The sequence below is a fragment of the Hevea brasiliensis genome, chromosome 2 (genome assembly GCF_030052815.1).
Source record: "Hevea brasiliensis isolate MT/VB/25A 57/8 chromosome 2, ASM3005281v1, whole genome shotgun sequence".
Classification (NCBI taxonomy): Eukaryota; Viridiplantae; Streptophyta; class Magnoliopsida; order Malpighiales; family Euphorbiaceae; genus Hevea; species Hevea brasiliensis.
Genome location: NC_079494.1, coordinates 98,916,633 through 98,939,653, shown reverse-complemented (window position 1 = coordinate 98,939,653; position 23,021 = coordinate 98,916,633). Strand labels below are relative to the sequence as shown.

The 23,021-nt window shown below is 29.9% G+C and overlaps 1 protein-coding gene and 1 non-coding gene across 2 annotated transcripts; one reads left to right on the top strand and one right to left on the bottom strand.

Moving 5' to 3' along the window:
- Positions 1-7,100: 7,100 nt before the first annotated feature.
- Positions 7,101-15,104, top strand: LOC110648506 (G-type lectin S-receptor-like serine/threonine-protein kinase CES101; the record flags this gene model as incomplete). Its single annotated transcript, XM_058143123.1, has 6 exons — positions 7,101-7,900; positions 8,007-8,254; positions 14,007-14,069; positions 14,181-14,418; positions 14,533-14,683; positions 14,796-15,104. Coding segments are annotated over 6 exons (1,809 nt in total), but the record flags the coding sequence as incomplete, so codon positions are not given.
- Positions 15,105-18,557: 3,453 nt separating this feature from the next.
- Positions 18,558-18,664, bottom strand: LOC131178233 (small nucleolar RNA R71). The gene has a single exon (XR_009147365.1). It is a non-coding gene; the product is annotated as a small nucleolar RNA R71 (small nucleolar RNA).
- Between the last annotated feature and the right edge of the window lie 4,357 nt (positions 18,665-23,021).

The following is a 23,021-nucleotide window of genomic DNA, read 5'->3' as shown; positions in this document are numbered from 1 at the left end:
AACCACATCAACAACTCCAGGACCCAAGAAACATTTGTGTAGTTTTAACTTCCATTACAGCAAAGAACCTTAAGGAACTATTGAAATAATGACACATTCTTTGGGTTGTGAGATAAGGATTGAAAGGCAGAGCTCTTATTAGTGATATGTGCATTGGAGGTTTAACGAACCAAAAAATCCAATAAGCTAAAGACCCCTGAGATACCCTTCCTCACAGCAATAACATGCATCCTCTCATTGGGCTATGACATAATCAAAGGCTCAAAGGAGAAGACATTAGGGGTGAAGAGCATCCCTTTCCAAATAAGCTCTAGATCTACAACAAAACAAACCCAAAATATGTATAACTCGACCCATAAAGGGAGGGAACCCACACCGAGCCAGGGACTCAAGAGTAACTGTTGTTTGGTTCACCAAAAATTGACCCAGGAATGGGAATGATTTCCTTTGTGGGTGTTTGAAAACTCTTTTTTTTTTTTTTTTCATTCCCATTCCCACAAACTAAGGAATCTGATTCCCATAACTAAGCGATAACTCAGGATTCGGTGAGCATGTGGGATGTCAACACATACACAAGGATTGGGGATCGAGGAGGATGCCTGGTAGACTTTGATTTAGCTTCATAGTTTTACTACTATTTAGCTATTGATGGCTTATCTCTAAAAGGTTTTATTGAGACATGATATGAGCTATCTTAAAATCTACCTCTCCTGTTAGAAGATGATCCTTATTTATAGAGTCAGGGAGCCAATGTAAGTCAAACACGTGTAAAGTCCCCAAGTGGGCTGTCATAATCATTGAAATCTGATATGGGTTCCCATCAGATCTACCTTTTGTAATTATTGCTCCAATATGTGGGATCTAATAAGGAGATACCTTAATTGGTCAAATAGTGGTAGCAGACTCTCAGTCTGACTATTTGCTCTGAGGATGTATGCACCCTGCCTTTTAAGGAAGGGTGTGGGGTCTCAGACAGCCCTGAGGTCAGCTTGAATCTGAGTTCATGAGATTTCAGGCTTCCATCCATTACCCCTCCTAAGCGTTCCGTAGTGATAGCTGCCCCTAATCTGGTGTCCGCCAACCTTATCATTATGTTTAATTATTCCACCCGTTAACATGTACTCATAGCCCAATTCAGTGTGCTTTCAATGGGTCTGCATGGCGAAACCTTTGATTGTCTGTCTTAAAAAAATGTGCAAATGAAGTAGTTGGGTGAGTTGGTCGATACTTGCCTCAAACTTAAGCGATGTCGATTCAGGAACAGGTTTCGTGAAATTCCTTTAACTAAGGCAGGACCCAAATAGGCCTAGGGTGTGTTCAGGGTGAATACGGAAGTATGAATGTCACTTCTTAGAAGTCCTCCGACCCCTTTCTTAATCGTATGTGCTTTCGTCATCATATACCTTGATCTCACGGACTGCATGTGTACGAGTATTTTATATGCTTAGATGTATTGTTTATCTATTGGTTGACTTATTTATTTGTTATCACTAAGAGAATCGCCATTCTCCTTTGCAACCTAAGAATTAAAATACAAAAATGGGAATAATTATCTTATTAAAGGCTAAATGTTCAATTTTATTCATGTAATTCTTAGGATGTTTCAATTTTTATATTTTCATGTTATTAATTAAAATAAAAATATAAAAAAATATTTTTATAATTCAAATAATAAATAAAAATAAAAATAAAAATTATAACTACAATTATAATAATTAAAATAATTATAGTAATTAAAATAATTATAATTATAATAGTTATAATAATAATTCAAATAATCTTAATAATTAAAATAAAAATAAAAATAAAAATAAAAATAATTATAATAATAATTAAAATATAAAACTATTATTTTTATATTTTCATACAAATGTTTAAAACTAAAAATTGTAGTTGTAATTAATAATACCTAATTAGAATGAAACGTAGTAAAAATATAATTTTTTATATTTTCATGTAATTAATAAAAACAAAAAATTTCGAATATAATTAACTTTAATTATTTAAAGTAAAAGAATATAATATATTATTTTTATTTTATTAATAACTAAATAAAATTGAATAATTATGATTATAATTAAAGTTATAATTAATAAAAAAATATTATTTTTATATTCTCATATAATAATTATAATTAGAAAGTAAAAATATAACAATAAAAAAAAAGAATTTTAAATTGATTTTCATTCCAGTACAAAATAAGTTTAATTCCAATAAACTGCTTATATATGCAAATCAAACACTTTGAAAATAATTTTGACTCCAATTTCACTATGAATCAAATATAAATAAAAATTTATGATTCTGTTTTTTATTCACTATATTCTAATTACAATACTGATTTCAATTCCAATGTGCAAACCAAACAAGCCCTAACTTTTTTTTTTTTTTAAGATAAGAAATTTCATTTAACAGAGGCTGCTACAAGATTTGGACTTACAATTCTAAGCCCAAAAAAAAAAAGGCTTTAAGATTATTGGAATACGAATTTAAAAAGATGCCCACAGAAATTAAACTAGCTCAACCAAAACATGGTCCAAGTTTTAAGAACTTCAAACCTTAGAGCTAGTAGAGATCTCTCCATCGCCACCTCGAAGACAAACACTTGATATTAAAATGGGAACAAACAAAATAGCAAAGCTCAGACCACAATTGTCATCTTCCATAAAAACGGAGCAAAGGCCTTTAGGTACAAAGCAACCGGAATTAGCAATTAGTCAAGAGAGTTGACGGGCAGAGCTTATATGGCTTTTGTGCGTTTGAGGGTTAGGCGGCCAATAGTTGATCAGCTATGGGATCCTAGGATACTTGTTTTCATGGCTCTATTACACCCTCCCATGGGCTAACTAGAAGAAGAAGAACCAAGGTAATGCATGGTTCTTTTGGAGATTCAACAACCTCTTCGCAGGGATAATAATTTCCACTATAGTCAGTACTCCTCCTCTAGAAAACACACAATAATACCAAGACATAAAGATAAGAAGAGTATATCACAAAGAAATCTAACTCTCACTAATCTCCACATATCTACACAAAATACAACCAAAAGGGTATTTACAACCCAACCAAGAGTTGGGGAAGGAAAACCCACACTCTAGATTGGAGAAGAGGGTTAGGGGAAACCACTGAATGGCAAGGCTTCGCTAAATAAAGAAGACAGGAAGTGACCTAGATGAGAGAAAATTCGTTCTCTAAAAAATTAGAGGGAGAATTCCTTAACCACGTATCACATAAAAACTTTACTCAAGAGTAATTAACTGAGAGGAATATATATAAGGGCAGATTTACTTATTAAATAGTGGGGTCAATTGACCCCATTGAATTGTTGAATATATATATATATACACGGCAACTGGACAAAAAAATGCCAAATGTTTATGTCAATTTATATTTATATCAATAATTTTTAATTTTGTCTGAAATAGCCACATTTTTAATATTTATCACGATTGTATTCAACGGAGTGAAATTGAATTTGAAAAGTTAATGATAAATTATAATATAGTACCGAAAGTTTTATTTATTTAACAAATAAAAGTTCTGGATATAATAGTGATTTAATATAAAAGTTTAGCATTTTTAGTATATTGATTAAATTTTATAATTAAAAATAAGTTTTATTTGAATCAAGGAAAACAAATTTACGTCTCTGAATATAAAATATAAAAATAAATTCAAATATTTTTACAAAATAATTTTGAAAAGAATATATAATTAAAAATAATACATCCTACATGAATTGTAGCATTCATTAAGTAAAATGTGTATTTTACATATAATTTACTTTAATTAATATGTGTATTTTATTTAATGCGTGCTACATTTTATGATAAATTGGGTTTAAACATAAATTTTTTCATTGATTTTTTACTAAATTTTTGAAAAACCCATTAATGAGATCAAATTTTAATTGAAGAGAAATTTAAAAAAAAAAAACTCAATGCAGAAATATACATGGTTCTATAATTTTATTCTTATCTTCAAAAGAAAAAAAAAAGAAAAAAATGAAAAGAAAAAACAATTCTATGAAAATTTGCGAAGAACTCGTATATTTTACTTTTTTACTTTTACAAAGTTTTTAATATGAAGAACTTATATAAATTATATAATTTATATGTCTTAATATTTTATATCTTATATTTTGATCCATTTGATAAATTAGGTTTACATATGATTTTTTTAATTATTATTTTCTAATTCTTGAAAAACTCACCAATGAGTTTAAATTCTAATTCAAAGGAAAAAAAAAAATCAATACAATAATATTCATGATTCTATACTTCTCTTCGTGAGGAAAAAGAAAGAAAAAAGAAAAAAAATCAGTACAAAAAATTTATATTTAAAATCGATTTATCATGAATTGTAGCATTTATTATTAAAATAAACATGTTAACTAAAGTAAATTATATATAAAATATGAATTTTATTTAATGGATCTTGCAACTTATATAGGATACATTCTTTTCAAATATATATATATATTAAATTACTTTGCTAAAATTTATGAATTTATTTTTATATTTTATATTCTGATACATAAATTTATTTGATTTGACTTAAAAGATAATTATGTTAATTGAAATTAATAAAAATATTTTTTAGTATAAAGTTTTAATTAAAAATAATTATAAAACAAAATTTATTTTAAATATAAAGTTTAATCAATGGACTAAAAATTTCAAACGTTTATATTAATTCACTATAATATCCAAAACTTTTATTCGGCTTTTCCCCCTTTCATCTCTTTATTTATTTATTTATTTATTTATTTATTTCATTCTCCATTAGTTAGCTCTTTTTATTTCTTTTTCATTTTTGTGAAAAACGCAACATAATTATTTTGAATATGAATGATATTTTAATTCAAGAGCTTAACAGTCATTTTAATTCAAGAGCTTAACAGTCATTTTACCATAGATGAATATCAAACTGCTTTTTTGTATAACCTGCTTAAATTCATGATTTATTTTCATCTTTTAACTCTTTGATAAAGAAAAATTGATTCGTTTTGCTCAATGTTATCCATGTGATTTCTTATCAACGGAGCTTATGTCACTTGATAATTTTTTCTATGAAAATTATGAAAACTCAATTGTTGAATCAAATTAAGAATCAATAAATTATTTAATGATTATCAAGAAAGATGTATATAATAGCATTAATAATAAAGTGATCATACAATACTTCCAGAAAATGAAAACTCATAAAATAATTGTAAATTTAATATTATAGCGAAAATTTGTTGTTTTATGAAATTAGTTTCCTTTAATTTTTATTCTATTCTTGTTAAATATAGAAAATTTGTTTGCATTATTATATTTTTTTTTTCTCTCGATTGATACACACACATATATATATACACACAAAGAGGACTTTTAGGTTGAGGATGGTTTAATTGTGGGTTTGATTTCTTTTGTTGGATTTGGATTGTTTTGGCTTTTTAACCATCTAATGTGGGCTTTTTTTTTTTTTTGTTATTTTAGATTTAGGCTGTATCCTCTTACAGTTATGGTCTTTTAATAAAAATGGCATGTTAAATAATAATAATAATAATAATAATAATAATAATAATAATAATAATAATAATAATAATTTTCATTGGAAGTTTTGGTTTGTTATCATGATTAAAATTAAGCAGATGTGGTCCAAGAGGCCTTGTGATTAAGGATGGTGAATATCAATCCAATTTATGGCTAAAAGGAAATCTAAAGGTTTTCACTTTTAATTCTCGTTCCAAACATTTCTCCTCAGCTTAAGAGTTCTTGAAGAACTTTCTCATCCCCAAACATTCCCCAAATCACTAGAACTTTCCCGTCCCCATAAGTCTAAAATTAATAATGAAACTCAAGATCAAATACATTCAATTAAATGTAGCTTTGGTAAAAATCCACACCTCACACCAATTGGATTAAGAGTTCTTGAAGCTACTGCCCATTGCTTGAACGATCAATGGAGCACTTTAGATGAGATTGAGAATACACTTCCAGAAAGTGATTGATTTGCTATTTGAGAAGGTGTATTTATCTAAAATAAATTTAACAGAACATGGCTAGGAATTTTTGGAGTGACTTGAAAAAAATTTGACGCTTAATAAATGAAAATAGAATATTTTAAATTAGTGACATTAAATTATTAATTGTCACTAAAATATATATTTATTATGGCAATTCTTACAAAATGTGTCACTATAATTTTAATATATTTGACCTTATAATTTGTAGTGGCATTTTATATTAGCGCCATTAATAAAAATGCTGCTAAAATGTAATTTTCTTGTAAAAAAGAGAAAAGTAAAATAAAAATAAAATATTAATAAAAAAATAAGAGAAAATGAAATTAAAGGTTAAATGAAGAAAATAAAAAAATAAAAAATAAAATGAAAAAATGAATGAAAGAGGAAGGAGAAAGGTGCCGGCAATGTATATAATTGATTTAACAATGGACTACAAATAAATTGCAACAAAATGAGATTCTCCTTATAAATTTAGAAATGAATTTTGCACTTCATTTACAAAATTAGCAATGGAATAAAAAAATATTATAAAATTTGTTTCTAAATTGGAATAAAACTGTTTATAAATAAGCAATAAAACAGAATCAAATTATAAAATTCGTATTTAAATTATAAAAAAATTACTTTTTACCCTCCACTTTTTTTTTTTAATTTAAAATGAATTAATTTTAAATCTGTTTTTAAATTAAAAATATATTATTATTTTAAACTCTATAATTTAAAAATGAATTCTAAATTTATAGATTATAAATGTGCTTAATGAAGATGTTTTTAAAACCTTCAAAATAAAAATAGAAAAAATTAAAATAATTCAAGATCGAACAAAATATGCCTCCATCATTCGCAGAGTGTGCGGGGTCAGGATGCGAGGAAAGGATGACTTGCCCAAATGGACTTGTCAACTAGTTGAGTAACTCAAATGGATTCTATCTTTATTATTTCCGCTGAGGATTTTTCTTTCATAGAGTGGTAAGCCCCAATAATTGGTGTTTCATCCCAAACTCGCTGAAATCGTCTCAACCTGCAATATTTTTTCTATGCATTGGAACTTAGTAAGCCACAGACATGGCTGTGGAAATAATTATATTGTTCTTATTTTCTTTGTTTTGTGTCTCACTCTTCAGACGCCACATATACACTCAACCAAGGTGCTATGCTCAACTTCTCAAATCGCCTTGTTTCCGGAAACGGGCTCTTTGCTTTAGGATTCGCCGGCCAGTACCTGGTGATAAATTACACTAACGGCGATGACTTAAGCGGTCATCCTGTCTGGTCAGCGAATGGAGATAAAACAATCAGGGAAAATGCTGGGGTTCTCACCATAGTTGAATCTGGGAAATTGAAAATTATTCACGGAGATGGACAGATAGAATTGTACCAGGTCAGTCCGCGTATAGAATTGTACCAAGGTCAGTCTGCGTCCACCTCAAAATTGACAGCAGTTTTACAGGACGACGGCAATTTTGTATTGAAACATGAAACCGCAAACTCCAGCGAGGACTTGTGGGAAAGCTTTGATTATCCCACGGACACGCTTTTGCCCAAAATGAAATTGGGAATAAACAAAAAGACTGGGAAAACTTGGAAGCTCACGTCGTGGTTTGGTGAAGACATCCCAAGGCCTGCAGCATTCACTATGGAGTGGGATCCTAGCGAACGTCAAGTAATCGTTAAGCGGCGAGGAATTAAATTTTGGACTAGTGGGATGTTGACTCATGATAACAAACTGGAAAATTTTCGGCAAGATGAATCGAATTCAACTATAACCTCGCTAGGGTTTCAGCCGAAGAAAAGGATTACCTTATGTACACAATTCTCGTTAACAAGTACTTCGACTCGGGAAATAAAGAAAGGAATAATGTTTCCAGGTGGTTCTAGATTATCAGGGTAACTTACTGGGCGGAGCAGGGAGGCCTAACATTATTAGTTCTGAGTTATGTGACGGAAAAAGCGCAGAAGTGGGATGCGAGAGATGGGAAGGCCCAAATTGCAGGAAAAATGATGATAGTTTCGCATTAAGATCTGGGTACTTCGAGAGTGACATGACGCGCTATGAAGATAATAATAATCTAAGTTTCCTTGATTGCAAAGACCTGTGCTGGGAAGATTGCAGTTGTACTGGATTTCAACAAGCCGTGGGCCGTTCTGGCTGCGTATTCGCTCGCGGACATTTCTACAGGAGAAATTTGAAAGGGTGTGAAGAAAATTATTACATCATTATTGAGGGTCCTCCACTAACATGTAAGAACTTAATCACCTCCCCAGCCTGTCATCATTATCATCATGGATTTAATATTGCTTTTAATGCTTTCATAGGGTAAAATAAAAGTTCATTTAAGTTTAAAAAAATGGTAAAACATAATTTAAAATTTACCAATTATTATATTAATAATGATATTCAGCTTAAACTGAGCTAACTCAAATAAGTTAAAAAAATAAATTTAATTAAAAATATATTAAATATTTTATTTTTTTATGCATTAAAATCAAATTGAGCCTGCCAATCAGACTAGTTTAATAAAATATTAAAATTTAATTCGTTCAATTTAATTAATAATAGAAAACCCTTTGCGAAATGGAAGGGATTTGGCGAGCTTGATCCCACAGCCTCTAATATAGGGAAGGAACCACCTAAACTACCATAATATTTAGTTAATCTTTTACATATACATATATACATATATCATGTTGACTTTCAAAATTAACAAATTATTTTTAATTGTATTTAATTTTTTATGATTTGGACTTTTTACCTTTTCTTTATTTTATTTTATTTCTTCTCTAATATTAATATTAATGTTGTTTTCTAAAAATGTTTGCATTACCGACCAATTACTAATATATAGTGAATGCATTTTATGCTCATCTTTAATATTTTACTTTCATTTTATTTATAAGACAAAAAAATTTTTCATTTTTTAAATTATTTATATTAATTTAAAATAATTAAAAATTATTAACCTATAACTATTACAAAGAAAATTGAAAATTCTTAATTTTATCCATTTATAATTTAAATAATTGATGATGTTAATAATATGATATAAAAATACATTAACTTGAATTATTAATTTTTTATATTATTATTAATTTTATAATATTTATTTAATAGTGTACCAGTTAAATGCTAATTCAACTTTGGTTGATTCTTAAATCATTAACCCTTTACTTTCATCGATTTAATTATCAGGTTGGGTTTGAAAACCTTGATTAATTTCAATCTTCACCAAATAGACCAATTGAGCTGGATTAATCAAAATTCGAGCCACTAGTTGATTTTGTCTGATTAAAAATCACGACTCTTTTTCATTTTGAAAAAAATAGCCTTTTTTTTTTAAGCAGGTGTCGAACCCTCGACTTATGGGGGAAAATAAAGGAACATTTTCACTTAGTCAATATATGCCTTTTGACATTTACTAGATAATTTATTTTAATGATATTTTAAATTATTTAATTAGTTTCTTATTCAATTTTTTAATGTATAAAAATTTAATATATTAAAATTTATATTCATTGATATTAAAATGATTATTTTAATTTTTACTCTAAATATTTCTTTTATTATAAGATAATAATTATTTGTAAAATATACCAATCTATTAATTATAATAATATATTATTATTGTTTGTAAAATATTATTAATTTATATATTAATATTTATTTAATAATATAATGATTTAATCTTGATTTGACCGTAGTTGAATTTCAGACCCTTAACTCTCTTTTTTATCGATTCAATGACTGAATCAGGTTTGAAAATCTTAATATTAACTCATATTGAATTTATTTGATCATAACGTTCATTTCCTTATTTGCAGAATCCTATTTCTCTTCTTCTTCCTCCATCAATAACACTAAGCATATGAGTGTTAGAATCAAGTTTGAGTTTTGTATGTTAGATATACATTACTCAAATTAATTTATATAAATAACTAATTAAATATAAAATATATTTTTTTATAATAATATTTATAAATTTTTATGTATTATATTTTAAATAAATGAAATTTAATTTGAAATCTATACCATAAAGTCCAAGAGGAGAGAGATAAGATACCTTAATTGATATATAAAAATTATAAATGAAGAAATGGATTAAGAGCAATAGCAATACAATTACATATGGTGTAGTTTTAAGCATAATCTAATTGTATTTGTGAATATGATTTACAATTTCAAAGTTTTATATTAAAATTATACTTAAATAATAAATAATATTATATATTTAAATAGTATATATTGTAAAGGTGATATGGTCTATAAACCAATTTGTAGCATGTGTTGAACAAGGTTTTTAAACTCGATTTGGTCATTAAATCGATAAAGATAGAGAGTTAAAAATTTAAAATTCAACTGAGTTATATTAATAAATAAATATTATATAATTAATAATAATGTTTATATTATAATTAATAATTTTATAAATAATTATTAAAATAAATTTAGTTAAGTTTTAAACATTTTTCAGAAAATAAATAAAATTTAAAATAACATTATTTAATTATTTGTAAAAAAAATTATAATAATAAAATTTATTCGTATTAATGAAATATAAATATTAATAAATGAAAATTATATAACACAATAATTAGAAAAATTTTATATACTTTTTACTATTTTAAAGATAATAAAATAGAACAATAATTTAATAATTTAATTTAACAAATTAGTAAAATAAACTATTGATATTATTAATTATTTAAAATATAAGTGGGAGAAGCTAAATTTTTTTAAGGTTAATAATTATTAATTATTATATATTAATATAATATAATTTAATTTAATAAAAAAATAATTTATAAAATAAGTAACTAATATATATATATATATATATATATATATATTGCATTGAATCTATAATTAGTTGCAAAATATCTTTTGAGGTGCCATGATCAAATCTTGGTGCCTCCTCTCTGTCGTTTGTTTTATTTTTTTTTCTTGTTAAAGTTTACTGGTTCGATTGCAATTCTTATTTTAAACCAGCCAAATTTTTAGTTCATTAGTTATTTGATTGGTTCACATTGATTTAATCTGATTATGTGAAATTCAAATTTAACACTTAAATCGAATCGATTATTGGTCTAATTTCCAAGTAAATCGATTTGACCAATGAGACCGATTTAGTAATCAATGCATGCATGATGCATAGCACCAAAAACTACCTTCAAGCCATCAAGCTTTTCTATAAGGATACATTAGTCATAAAAATATTTATTCTCATTACTCCTCATTAATTAAGAGTATAATTAGTGCATTTGAATTGGCTCAATTTGAGCTATTTAGCACCGCTCTTATTATATTATATTATAGTATATTTTATATATATATATATATATTACATTTTAAATTATCGACGTTAAATTAAATGCATTCTGCCATTAATGAAAATTAATGGTAAAGTGCAATTAATTCAATAACAAAAATTTAAGATATATTTATTAAAAAAAATTAAAACACAATTGTGAAAATAAAAAAAAAATTGATGCTAAAATTATATAAAAAAAAGTTTGATATTTATAGATTTATAATTATACAATTTCATACAGATTGATACTATAATTAATTTAAATCTAAAATTTTCTTTTTTGAAATTTTTATTCAATAAAAAATATAGTGATAATTAAATAATGAAAAATTACGAGATATCTAAATAGAAATACTTGCTAACCAATGTAAATAATAAAATCTGATATTTTATTTTATTGATGAATGTAACACTTATTAAATTAAAATAATTTTTTAATAGAAAATTATAAAATAAAATTTATCAATAAAAATAAATTAAAATTGAAAAATTATTATATTTCACCAATAATAAATATTTTGAGAACCTTAACAACATAAAAACTTTTTCATTAGTAAATATTTACATTAGAATTGAAATAAGAAGTCTTAATTATTTTAGGGTCATGGCCCTTTTGATGTAAGACAAGCATATTTTTTTTCATGACTTAAATTTTATCAACCCTATATATGGAAAATAATTTGAGAGAAATAAAGAAAGATATGCAATTTTTTTTTATTTAGAAAAGAAGAGAAAATAAAAAAAATATTATTTTTATTCGATTTAAAAAACAAAAATTGTAAAAAAATATAAATTTTTTCAAAATTATCATTTCCATGTAAATTCTTTTTAAAAATATATAAGTTAAGGAAATGGCTAAAAAAATCTTAAACTTTACTCTAAAAACAATTGTGCTTTGATTTTTTTTTTTTTAACAAATACTTCCTCCTATTGTAATATATTGTAATAGATGATTTAGAAAAATTTTCCCACTTTATTTATTATTTTAGAAAATCAAGAGAATAAATTTTTTTTTTCTAACATTACTCTTGTTATTATTATTTTCAATACATTTATCTCTTCTTAATACCTTTCTACATTCCAATGATATTATAAAAGCATTTTAGTCAATTAATAGTTTTTTTTTTTTTTTAATAAAATTGATGCTACCCGACCATTCCCTTAATTCCTTGACAAAACTCTTAAATGGCTATTACAATAGGACGGAGGGAGTACATTATTGACTATTGACATTAAATTAATTGTACCTTGCCACTAACTACCCCATTAACTGTAGAATTAATTTGATGTCAATAGTTCGGATGTAATTGTTAAAAAATAAAGTTTAAGATAGAAATAAAAAAATTGATAAAATTTGAGTTTTTTTTTTTACAATTTTCAATTAAAAAAAACCTTTTTTAGAGCTGAAATTTTAACATTAATAGCAAGTTATATATATTGCACTTTAGGGGAAATTATTATCTAGATCAAGTTCACTATATATTCAAGATAAAAATATATAAAATTTATATATTTAATAGATAAATTCAGTCATATATCTTATATTTTGAGCTCATAATAAATTAAATCTAAACAAGAAAAATTCATATGAATTGATGCATTATTTGCTTCCATACCTGTAATTTTGTAGTGCATATATTCTATAGGTAAAGAATTACAAATCCTTGTTGGTTTTGATCCTACGTAATCAATGTGTTGTGTACCCCTAACTGCAAAAATGAAGTTTTCTTAAAATGTTTTGTTATGTCTATCTAAATATCCTGTTTAATTTAATTGCTTGCTTTGTTAGCAAATGCACCGAGGGTTTTGATACGGGCAGGGATTGCAGTGGCTACTGTTCTACTCACTGCATCAGTAAGCATATTGCTGTATTTGAGATGAAGAAAAATTAATCAAGAAGGTATTCCATTATATATTCATCCAAACAGGAAAATTTAATAAATTTCGAGTGTAGCTTCTTCTCCTTCTTCTTCTTGGTTTTTTTTTTTCTGCTGCAGTTTATGCTTGAGCTTAACTTTCAGCCATTATAATTTTTTTTTTAAAAGATAAAAATAAAAACAAACTAACCAATTGAAGCCTAACACATATAATTTCAAAATAAAGAATACTCCATTTGAATGCCAAGTTGTAACGTTTGCACAACATCAATCCAACAGAGAAGTTTCTCGGGGAGCTCCTGATGCCAGATAGACCAAACGATGAAGATGAGCTTAAAAATAGTAGAGACAATTTGCAAATGATGTTTCATTGATCAAGACTGCTACTAATTCCTTCTCATTGGAAAATAAACTCGGAGAAGGTGGTTTCGGACCTGTTTCCAAGGTAGAGTTGGAAACACAATTTACATAGAGAGAATAAAAAAAGAACATTTCAGACGGTGACAAAGCTAGAATTTTAGTTTAGCGGGGCCTAATTAAAGTATAAAATTTATTGATAAATTATTTACTTAAATGTTAATTGAAAGGATTGAATAATTAACGATGATAACCGTTTCATAATTATAAAATAAAATTTATATAAAATTACTATTAAACTTAAAGTTTTTAAAATCCTCGAGGTCCCATACTCATCAAAATTTAATATAACAATAGAAAAAAAAATTTTGAAAAATTACTATTAAATCTTTACAAATTTTCAAAATTTCAAGGGGCAATGCCCCTCTTGGGCCACCCCTGGCTCCATCTAAGGGGATGAGAGATCATTGATCTACGAGTACATGTCCAATAAAAGTTTAGACTCTTTCATCTTTGGTATACGCAGTTCTTCATTTACATTATCTTTCATCATGTTTATCTGATTCTCTTTCCTTTAATCGTCAGGGCATTATTTTATTTAAAATATTTGTCGACCATTATTAACAGATCAATCGAAAAGGGTGCTATTGGATTGGAGAAAGCGATTTAGTGTTATTGAAGGAATAGCTCAAGGTCTCCTTTACCTTCACAAGTATTCCAGATTAAGAGTAATCCACAGAGATTTGAAGACCAGTAACATATTACTTGGCAAAGATATGAACCCCAAAATTTCTGATTTTGGTATGGTAAGAATTTTCAAGGTAAACGAATCCGAAGCAAACACCAACAGGATTATAGGAAACTAGTAAGTAGAGATGATACAATTGTTCAACCATAAATTAAATCAATTCTTATGGAGGAGATTGCTCGCTTTTTAAATTAACTTATTAATTATTCATTTTCTTGTGAACTCATGCAGTGGCTACATGTTTCCAGAATATGCAATGGAAGACATATTCTCAGTGAAATCTGATGTTTATAGTTTTGGAGTTCTGATGTTAGAAATCATAAGCAGTAAAAGAAATCACAGCACTTATCATTATGATCGGCCGCTCAATCTCGTGGGTTATGTAAGTTCATTTTTATTACATATTTTATGCATAATATTAACAATAATTATAAATTTTCTATATACTGTACTATACTATACATTTTAATAAACTAATGGGAATTTTGTCCCAGGCATTGGAGCTATGGAAAGAGGATGTATTTGAAATGTTAGATCCAACGAGTAGAGATTCAGCTCCAAGGGAACAAGTTTTGAGATGCATTAATGTGGCATTGCTATGGGTGGAGCATAGTCCCTTTGATATGCCAAACATGGCAGAAGTTTTATCTATGTTGGCTAATGAAATTCAACAGTTGCCAATGCCCAAACAGCCTGCATTTTATGTTGGAACAGCCACTTCAACGGAAAGTACAAGTGGAGATAAAGGTCGAGAAACTTATTCAGCAAGTGGCTTGTCCTTGACAGACATGGCTGGACGATAAATTAAGGTTTTCATGCAAGATCTATTCCAAGACAGTTTTAGAGACAACAATAGTATATGTGACCAAGTAATATATATATATATATATATATATTTTGTCTGAAGATGAGAAAATTCATTAACAAAGCTAAACGGGCAGTAAGCCCGATACAACCTGGTGTTGATACAACAAATTAACAGAAAAGGAGGTATCATGCAACACCTTTTGGGTTATGAAAATAGCTGTTCTGTTATAGTTCCATGTGATAAACTTGATGAAAACTAAGTTTAACTCTCTACTTATATTACATATATCAAACACCACATTTGAAATATCAAGAGGAGGCTAATTAGAGAGAATAGCTTGACTCAAGATCTGACAGTTCCCTTCAAAGATGACCCGATTGTAGCCTCTTTCCATCGCCATCTAAACTGCATTTCGGCAAGCTAGACTTTCCAACACTAGTGGATTCGAAATCTCTTAATATGGACGGCAGCCATAGTCCTTCAAAGTACATGTATGATCTCAAAAAATAACTGCCACTGATCCCTTATGTCGACTGGAATCAACGCTGCATCAGAATTGGCTTTCAAAACATTTGGTGGAGGAGGTACCCAAGAGATCTACTGAACAATTGGAGGATTAGGAGGATGCTGGTGAGGGGGTTTGGCTTCGTTAAAGGCTTGTTGAAAGGAAATGGCCCCATTAATTACCTATGCTGGAAAAATTGCAATTGTACTGGATTTCAAAACAGAGGGGATACTGGCTGCATCTTCGCTCACGGGCCTTTCGATGACAAAGATTTGAGAGGGACTGAACCAAGTTATTACATCATTATTGAGGGTCCTCATCCCCCACCACGTGAGTTAAACTTAATCACTCCTTAACCTGTTACCATTATCATCATTAGTTTAATATTGCTTTGCTTTATGGTAATATCAAAGTTTATTCGGGCTATTTTATTTTTTTTAAGCAGAAATTTTAACCTTATTTTGCAAGTTACATATATTGCACATCATATAACTTATTTGCTTGTCTGAAACTCGAACTCAGATCTCATAGTCATGGATACTGTTACACTCATTTTATATAGGCATTTTAGGGTAGTTTTGCATCCATTTTGCCCTTATATTTTAGTATATTTTATGTTTTTAGCTTTATTTTAGCTTATTTGTTAAATTTAGATACTTTATATTTGATTTTTGTAATTTTGTTATTTTTTATAGGATTTTGTGGCAAATAGAAGATCAATGAGTGCATTAGGAAGTGATTTGAAGAAATTTGAAATTCTTTAAGCATGGAGGAAAGTTGAAGAAATCAAGTTTTGAAAGAGCAACTTAGCCGAAATTTGCTTAAGACTTTGCTTATGATGTTGCTTAGGGTATGTCATATAAGCTTAACCTTAAGCCTGTTCAAGCTGAAAGTCAAGCACGGCTTAAATCCTACATATTCAAGCTTTTACTCCATAACCTGCCGAGAATTGCTTAAGATCCTGCTTAGGGTAAAGTGGCAGTGCTTAAGGTGCAGCAAAGGTCAAGCTGGAAGTCATGCATGAGCAGAAAAAACCATTTTATTCCAGTCTGCCGAGATTTGCTGAGGGTCTGCTTAACCTTAAGCAGACAGTGCGACCAGAGGCTGAAATTTGCTAAGAAGCTGCTTAGGGTTAAGCCGTACCCTAAGCAGACTGCCCAGAACGTGAATAATGCTGCTGACTTGGATAATTTTACACATCATTTCCTATCCACTCTTTGGCTCTTATTTACTTTTAGGGCAACTTTTTGGGACCATATAAATTCATCATTTCCTAGTTTTTGCCACAAAAGGAAAAGGGGAGAAAACAAAAAGGAAAGAAATATAAATAGAGAGAGAAGGAGAAACGCCATTTCTCTTGGGGGAGGAGCTGCTGCAACCATTTTTTAGAGCTCTAGAAACCAGAGTTTTGGGTTCTTCTACCTGGGTTTTTCTATTTTAGTCCTCTTATCATGTTTTTCTTTACTTTTCCATCAATCTTTCTTGTAAATACCATTATGAGTGAGTAAACTCTTTGGATTTCGGAGTTGGGAAATATGATTTAGATTAATTTATGGATTTGGACTGGGTATTTCCTTATTTTACATAAATACGAGTTTTGATTCCTTCCTTGTGTGTTTGATTTACTTACCTAATGTTGGTACCCATTGGGTATTGTGTTAATCTTTGATTGAAGGACCGAAAAGTGAAAGTCATTGATAGATAATCAATGATTGAAACTTAAAATCACCTAGATTTAGAAATAAACTAGGATTTTAAGAGGAATTAATTATTGGTTACAAAACTTAATGGGTTTTAAAGTAATCAAATAACATACGAAAGTAGGTTTGGTTATTTTAGAACACACTTTGGTTTGCTTGAAAAAGATATCAAAGGAATTTAGAATCAATTTCCTTCAAACTCTATTTTTCCCTTAAAATTAGAATGCCCAAGACAAATCCCAATTAATTTATGCATAAACCCCCAACTCTGGAATCACTTTTAACATAATTAAACTTTGATTTAAATTTCCCATTATTAATTTAGTTTAATTGCAAACTAGATTTAGAATTTATTTGTTTGCTCTTTACCCATTCCTATTAGATTAATCAATTTACCTTGCTTATTTACATTTACCATTTATTCATCAATCATTAGCCCAAATAATCGCTTCATTCATAGTTTGGTTTTCAAACGGTAAATCCTCGTGGGAATGATACTTGATTCATCACTTTATTACTTGAGATGACCTGTATACTTGCGGATACGACACATCAAGTTTTTGGCACCGTTGCCAGGGATTTGATTTTTGTTTGATATTGAACAATTGTTTGTTTGGTTAATTTAGGCATTTTATTTTATTTTCTTTTTACCATTTTACTTTGAGAATTTGTTTATTTTGTTTTTCAGGTGCTTTATTTTATGAGAAGGACAAAAAGTGAAGAAATCAATTTATTCTTTGATCCAGAAATAGAAAATACAGCAAAAGCTTTAAGAGTACAATCAAAGAGGAGAAAAACTGAAATTAAAGCTCAACAACAATAAGAAAGAGCACAAGAGCAAGAACAATTACAAGAAGAAATAGCCAACAACAATAACAACCATTCTGTGAAGAATCATGCCTATTATAACATTGGGAATTTCATGCCAGGTATCACAAGACTAAGAGTAGAAGCTAATAATTTTGAACTAAAGCCTGTACTCTGTCAAATGGTACAACAATCACAATTTGGGGGAAGTCCAAGTGAAAGTCCACATGTGCATTTAGCACACTTTCTTGAGATCAGTGATATGTTGAAGATAAATGGATTTTCTGATGATGCAATTCGACTCAGATTATTTCCTTTTTCTTTGAAGGACCGAGCTAGAGAGTGGTTACATTCTTTGCCACCGAGTTCTATCACAACATGGGATGAACTTTCTCAAGCATTTTTAGCTTAATATTTTCCACCAAGCAAGACAGCTAAGCTGAGAAATGAGCTGACTTCTTTTAAACCTAGAGATGATGAGAGCTTGTATGAAGCATGGGAGAGGTACAAGGATTTGCAAAGGAGGTGTCCACATCATGGGATTCCTAAGTGGATGCTTGTTCAACACTTTTACAATGGAGTTTCACCAGTTGTTAGAAGTACAATTGATGCATCTTCTGGAGGTGATCTTATGGAGAAATCTGAAGATGAAGCTTTTTTTGCTCTGGATAAAATTGCTTATAACAACTACCAATGGAGTTGTGAGAGGAATGAGATCAAGAAACTAGCTGGTATGTTCGAGCTTGATGCCATGAATATGATTAATGCTAAGTTTGATGCTTTGACAAGGACGATGGACAAGCTAAGCATGAAAGTAGATTCTTCAGCTGGAGGTTCTAGTAATTCAGTAGAAATTGGAGCTGCAAATGTCAATTGTGCAGCTAATTTTTCTGCACTTAATCAAGATTTTTCAAGTGAGCAAGTGGATTATGTGGGGAACTACAATCAAAGACCAGTGGTAACTCATTTTCTGCAACTTATGATCCAGCATGGAGAAACCACCCCAATTTCTCTTGGGGAGGTAGACAAGGACAACATCAAAATTTTCAGCAACCTTCTTGGTATCAACAACATCAGAATTTTCAGCAGAATAGAAGTCCTCCTGGAATTCCTAAACCTCAAAATGCACCTGCTCCACCTCTACCACAACAAGCACAACCAGACAAGACAACTAGATTAGAAGCTATGATTGAGACTCTACTTGTGAGCCATCAAAGTCAACAAGATACGATTTCTCAATTAGCATCTAAAGTAGATCAAATGAAAACACACAACAAGATGTTAGAAAATCAAATAGCTCAACAAGCTAGCTCTTCAAATAACAAAGCATTTGGGAAGCTCCCTAGCCAACCAGAAAATTCAAGGGAGCATTGCAAGGCTATTACATTGAGAAGTGGAAAAATATTAGAGAATGGAGATAAAAAGATTGAAGAGAAAATTGAAGAAGAGAAAAATAGAGAAGGAGATGAACAAACTGAAGTTGAAGTTAGAATTGAAGCTGAGAAAGAGAGTTCAGTGGAAGAAAAAGGAAGTAAGGAGAGAGAGAGCAAAGAGGAAGAACCTAAATATGTAGCACCTAAAGCCTACATGCCACCTTTACCATTCCCACAAAGGTTCCACAAAGCGAAATTGGATAAACAATTTGGGAAGTTTTTGGAGGTATTGAAGTCTTTGCATGTGACTATTCCTTTCACTGATGCCTTAGCACAAATGCCTTCATATGCTAAATTTTTGAATGAGATTTTGTCTAACAAGAAGAAATTGGAGGAATTTGAGACCGTAGCTCTCACAGAAGAAAGCAGTGCTATTTTGCAAAATAAGCTTCCACCCAAACTGAAAGATCCCGGTAGTTTTTCCATACCATGTCACATTGGGGATGTCAGTATAGATAAGGCTTTATGTGATCTTGGAGCCAGTGTTAGTCTAATGCCATTGTCTATCTATGAGAAAATGAAGATTGGAGAAATGAAGCCTACTACCATTTCACTACAGTTAGTAGATAGGTCTATTAAATTTCCAATTGGGGTAATTGAGAATGTTCCTCTGAAAGTTGGAAAATTTTTCATACTAGTAGATTTTGTGGTATTGGATATGGAGGAGGATATACACATTCCTATTATTCTTGGTTGACCTTTCCTTGCTACTGCTGGAGCTGTGATTGATGTAAAAAATGGAAGGCTTACATTAGAAGTTGGGGAAGAAGAAGTTGAATTTAATTTGTTTCAAGCAATGAAAAAGAAAGATGATTCAAATTCATGCTTGAGAATTGATGTGATAGATGAAGAGGTCAGAGAAGTGCTCAAAAAGCAAAATCCTGAAGATCCCTTAGAAGCTTGTTTGGTTTATAACATCAAAAAAGGGGATGAGATTGAAGAAGCTGCAGAATATGCTACAATCTTGGAAAGAAATCCACCTTTGCCTATGGCTGATACTGAGAAGATTGGGGATTTGAAGCAAGATACAACTTCATCATCAAAGCTTGAAAAAAGTGAAGCACCGAAGGTAGAGTTGAAACCTCTTCCAACAAATCTCAGGTATGCTTTTCTTGGTCAAAATTCTACATATCCTGTAATTGTTAGTGCTAAACTGAATGATTGTGAAGTTGAAAAATTATTAAGAGTTCTTAGAAAGCATAGAAGGATAATCGGTTATACCATTGATGATATTAAAGGAATACATCCTTCTGTGTGCATGCATAGAATTTTGTTGGAAAATAATCATAAAGCCTCTCCAGAGTCACAGAGGAGATTGAATCCAAATATGAAAGAGGTTGTTAAAAAGAAAATCTTGAAATTGCTTGATGTAGGTATCATTTACCCTGTTTCTGACAGCAATTGGGTAAGTCCAGTTCATGTTGTACCCAAAAAAGGGGGCATCACAGTAGTGAAAAATGAAAATGATGAACTAATACCTACAAGGACTGTAACAGGATGGAGAATGTGTATAGGCTATAGAAAGTTGAATAATGCAAATAGAAAGGACCATTTTCCATTATCATTTATAGATCAGATGCTTGAGAGACTAGCTCATCATTCTTATTTTTCCTATTTGGATGGCTATTCAGGGTTCTTTCAGATCCCTATTCACCCGGATGATCAGGATAAAACTACCTTCACATGTCCTTATGGTACCTTTGCATATCGAAGGATGCCATTTGGACTATGTAATGCCCCAGCTACATTTCAAAGATGTATGATGTCCATATTTTCTAACATGATTGAGGGTATTATGGAAGTGTTCATGGATGATTTTTCTGTGTATGGTAAATCTTTCGATGAATGCTTATCTAACTTGTCTAAAGTTTTGCGGAGATGTGAAGAGTTTAATTTAGTTTTGAATTGGGAAAAGTGCCATTTTATGGTACAAGAAGGAATTGTTTTGGGACATCTTGTGTCAAACAGGGGTATTGAGGTGGATAAAGCAAAGATAGAAATTATTGAGAAAATGCCACCCCCAACATCCGTGAAGGGAGTGAGGAGTTTCTTGGGGCATGCTGGATTTTACAGGAGATTCATCAAGGATTTCTCTAAGATTTCTAAACCTCTTACCAATTTATTGAGTAAAGATGTGGAATTTCATTTTGACACTAATTGTATGAACGCTTTTTGTAGGATAAAGGAAGCTTTGATATATGCTCCTATTATGCAGCTACCCGATTGGTCATTACCTTTTGAGTTAATGTGCGATGCTAGCGATTATGCCATTGGGGCTGTTTTGGGACAAAGGAGAGATAAGAAGGTGTATGCAATATACTATGCAAGTAGAACCTTAGATGATGCTCAAATAAATTACTTTGCTACAGAGAAAGAGTTTTTGGCAGTGGTATTTGCAGTAGATAAATTCAAGTCCTATCTTGTGGGGTCTAAGGTAATAGTGTACACAGATCATGCAGCTATCAAATATCTCTTTCAGAAAAAAGAGGCCAAACCTAGGTTGATAAGGTGGGTGCTACTCCTACAAGAGTTTGACTTGGAAATTAAAGACAAGAAAGGAGTAGAAAATATAGTAGCAGATCATCTGTCTAGATTGAGGTAAGAACAAGGAGATAATTTGGGAAAAGAGCTCCCAATAGATGATTATTTTCCTGATGAGCAACTGTTACTAATCATGAGTGCAAATACCCCTTGGTATGCAGATTTCGTGTACTATTTGGTGAGTGGAATCCTTCCACCTGATCTAACATGGCAATAAAAGAAGAAATTTCTTTTTGATGTGAAGGATTACGATTGGGAAGAGCCATTTTTATTTAAGAGATGTGGAGATGGGTTGATTAGAAGATGTTTAGCTGATGAGGAGATAGGGAATGTTATTAAAGATTGCCATTCTTCACTTTATGGGGGTCATATGAGTGTGACAAAGATTGCAAAAAAAGTTCTTCAAGCAGGGTTCTTTTGGCCACATATGTTTAAAGATGTGAGAAAGTTTGTAAATGCATGTGATAGGTGTCAAAGGATGGGTAATATCTCAAAAAAAGATGAAATGCCCCTCCAAAATATATTGGAAGTGGAACTATTTGATGTGTGGGGCATTGATTTCATGGGACCTTTTCCATCATCCTTTGGACACAAATACATTTTAGTTGGGGTAGATTATGTGAGCAAATGGGTTGAAGCTATACCATCTCCAACTAATGATGTAAGAGTTGTGATTAAATTCCTTAAAAAGTTCATTTTTACAAGATTTGGAACTCCACGTGCCATTATAAGTGATGGAGGTTCTCATTTTGCAACCATCAATTTGAGAGATTATTACAAAAATATGGAGTAAAGCAAAAGGTTGCAACACCCTACCATCCACAAACTAGTGGTTAAGTGGAGATCTCAAATAGAGAGTTGAAAAGAATTCTTGAGAAAATAGTGAATAGTTCAAGGAAAGATTGGTCACTAAAGTTAGATGATGC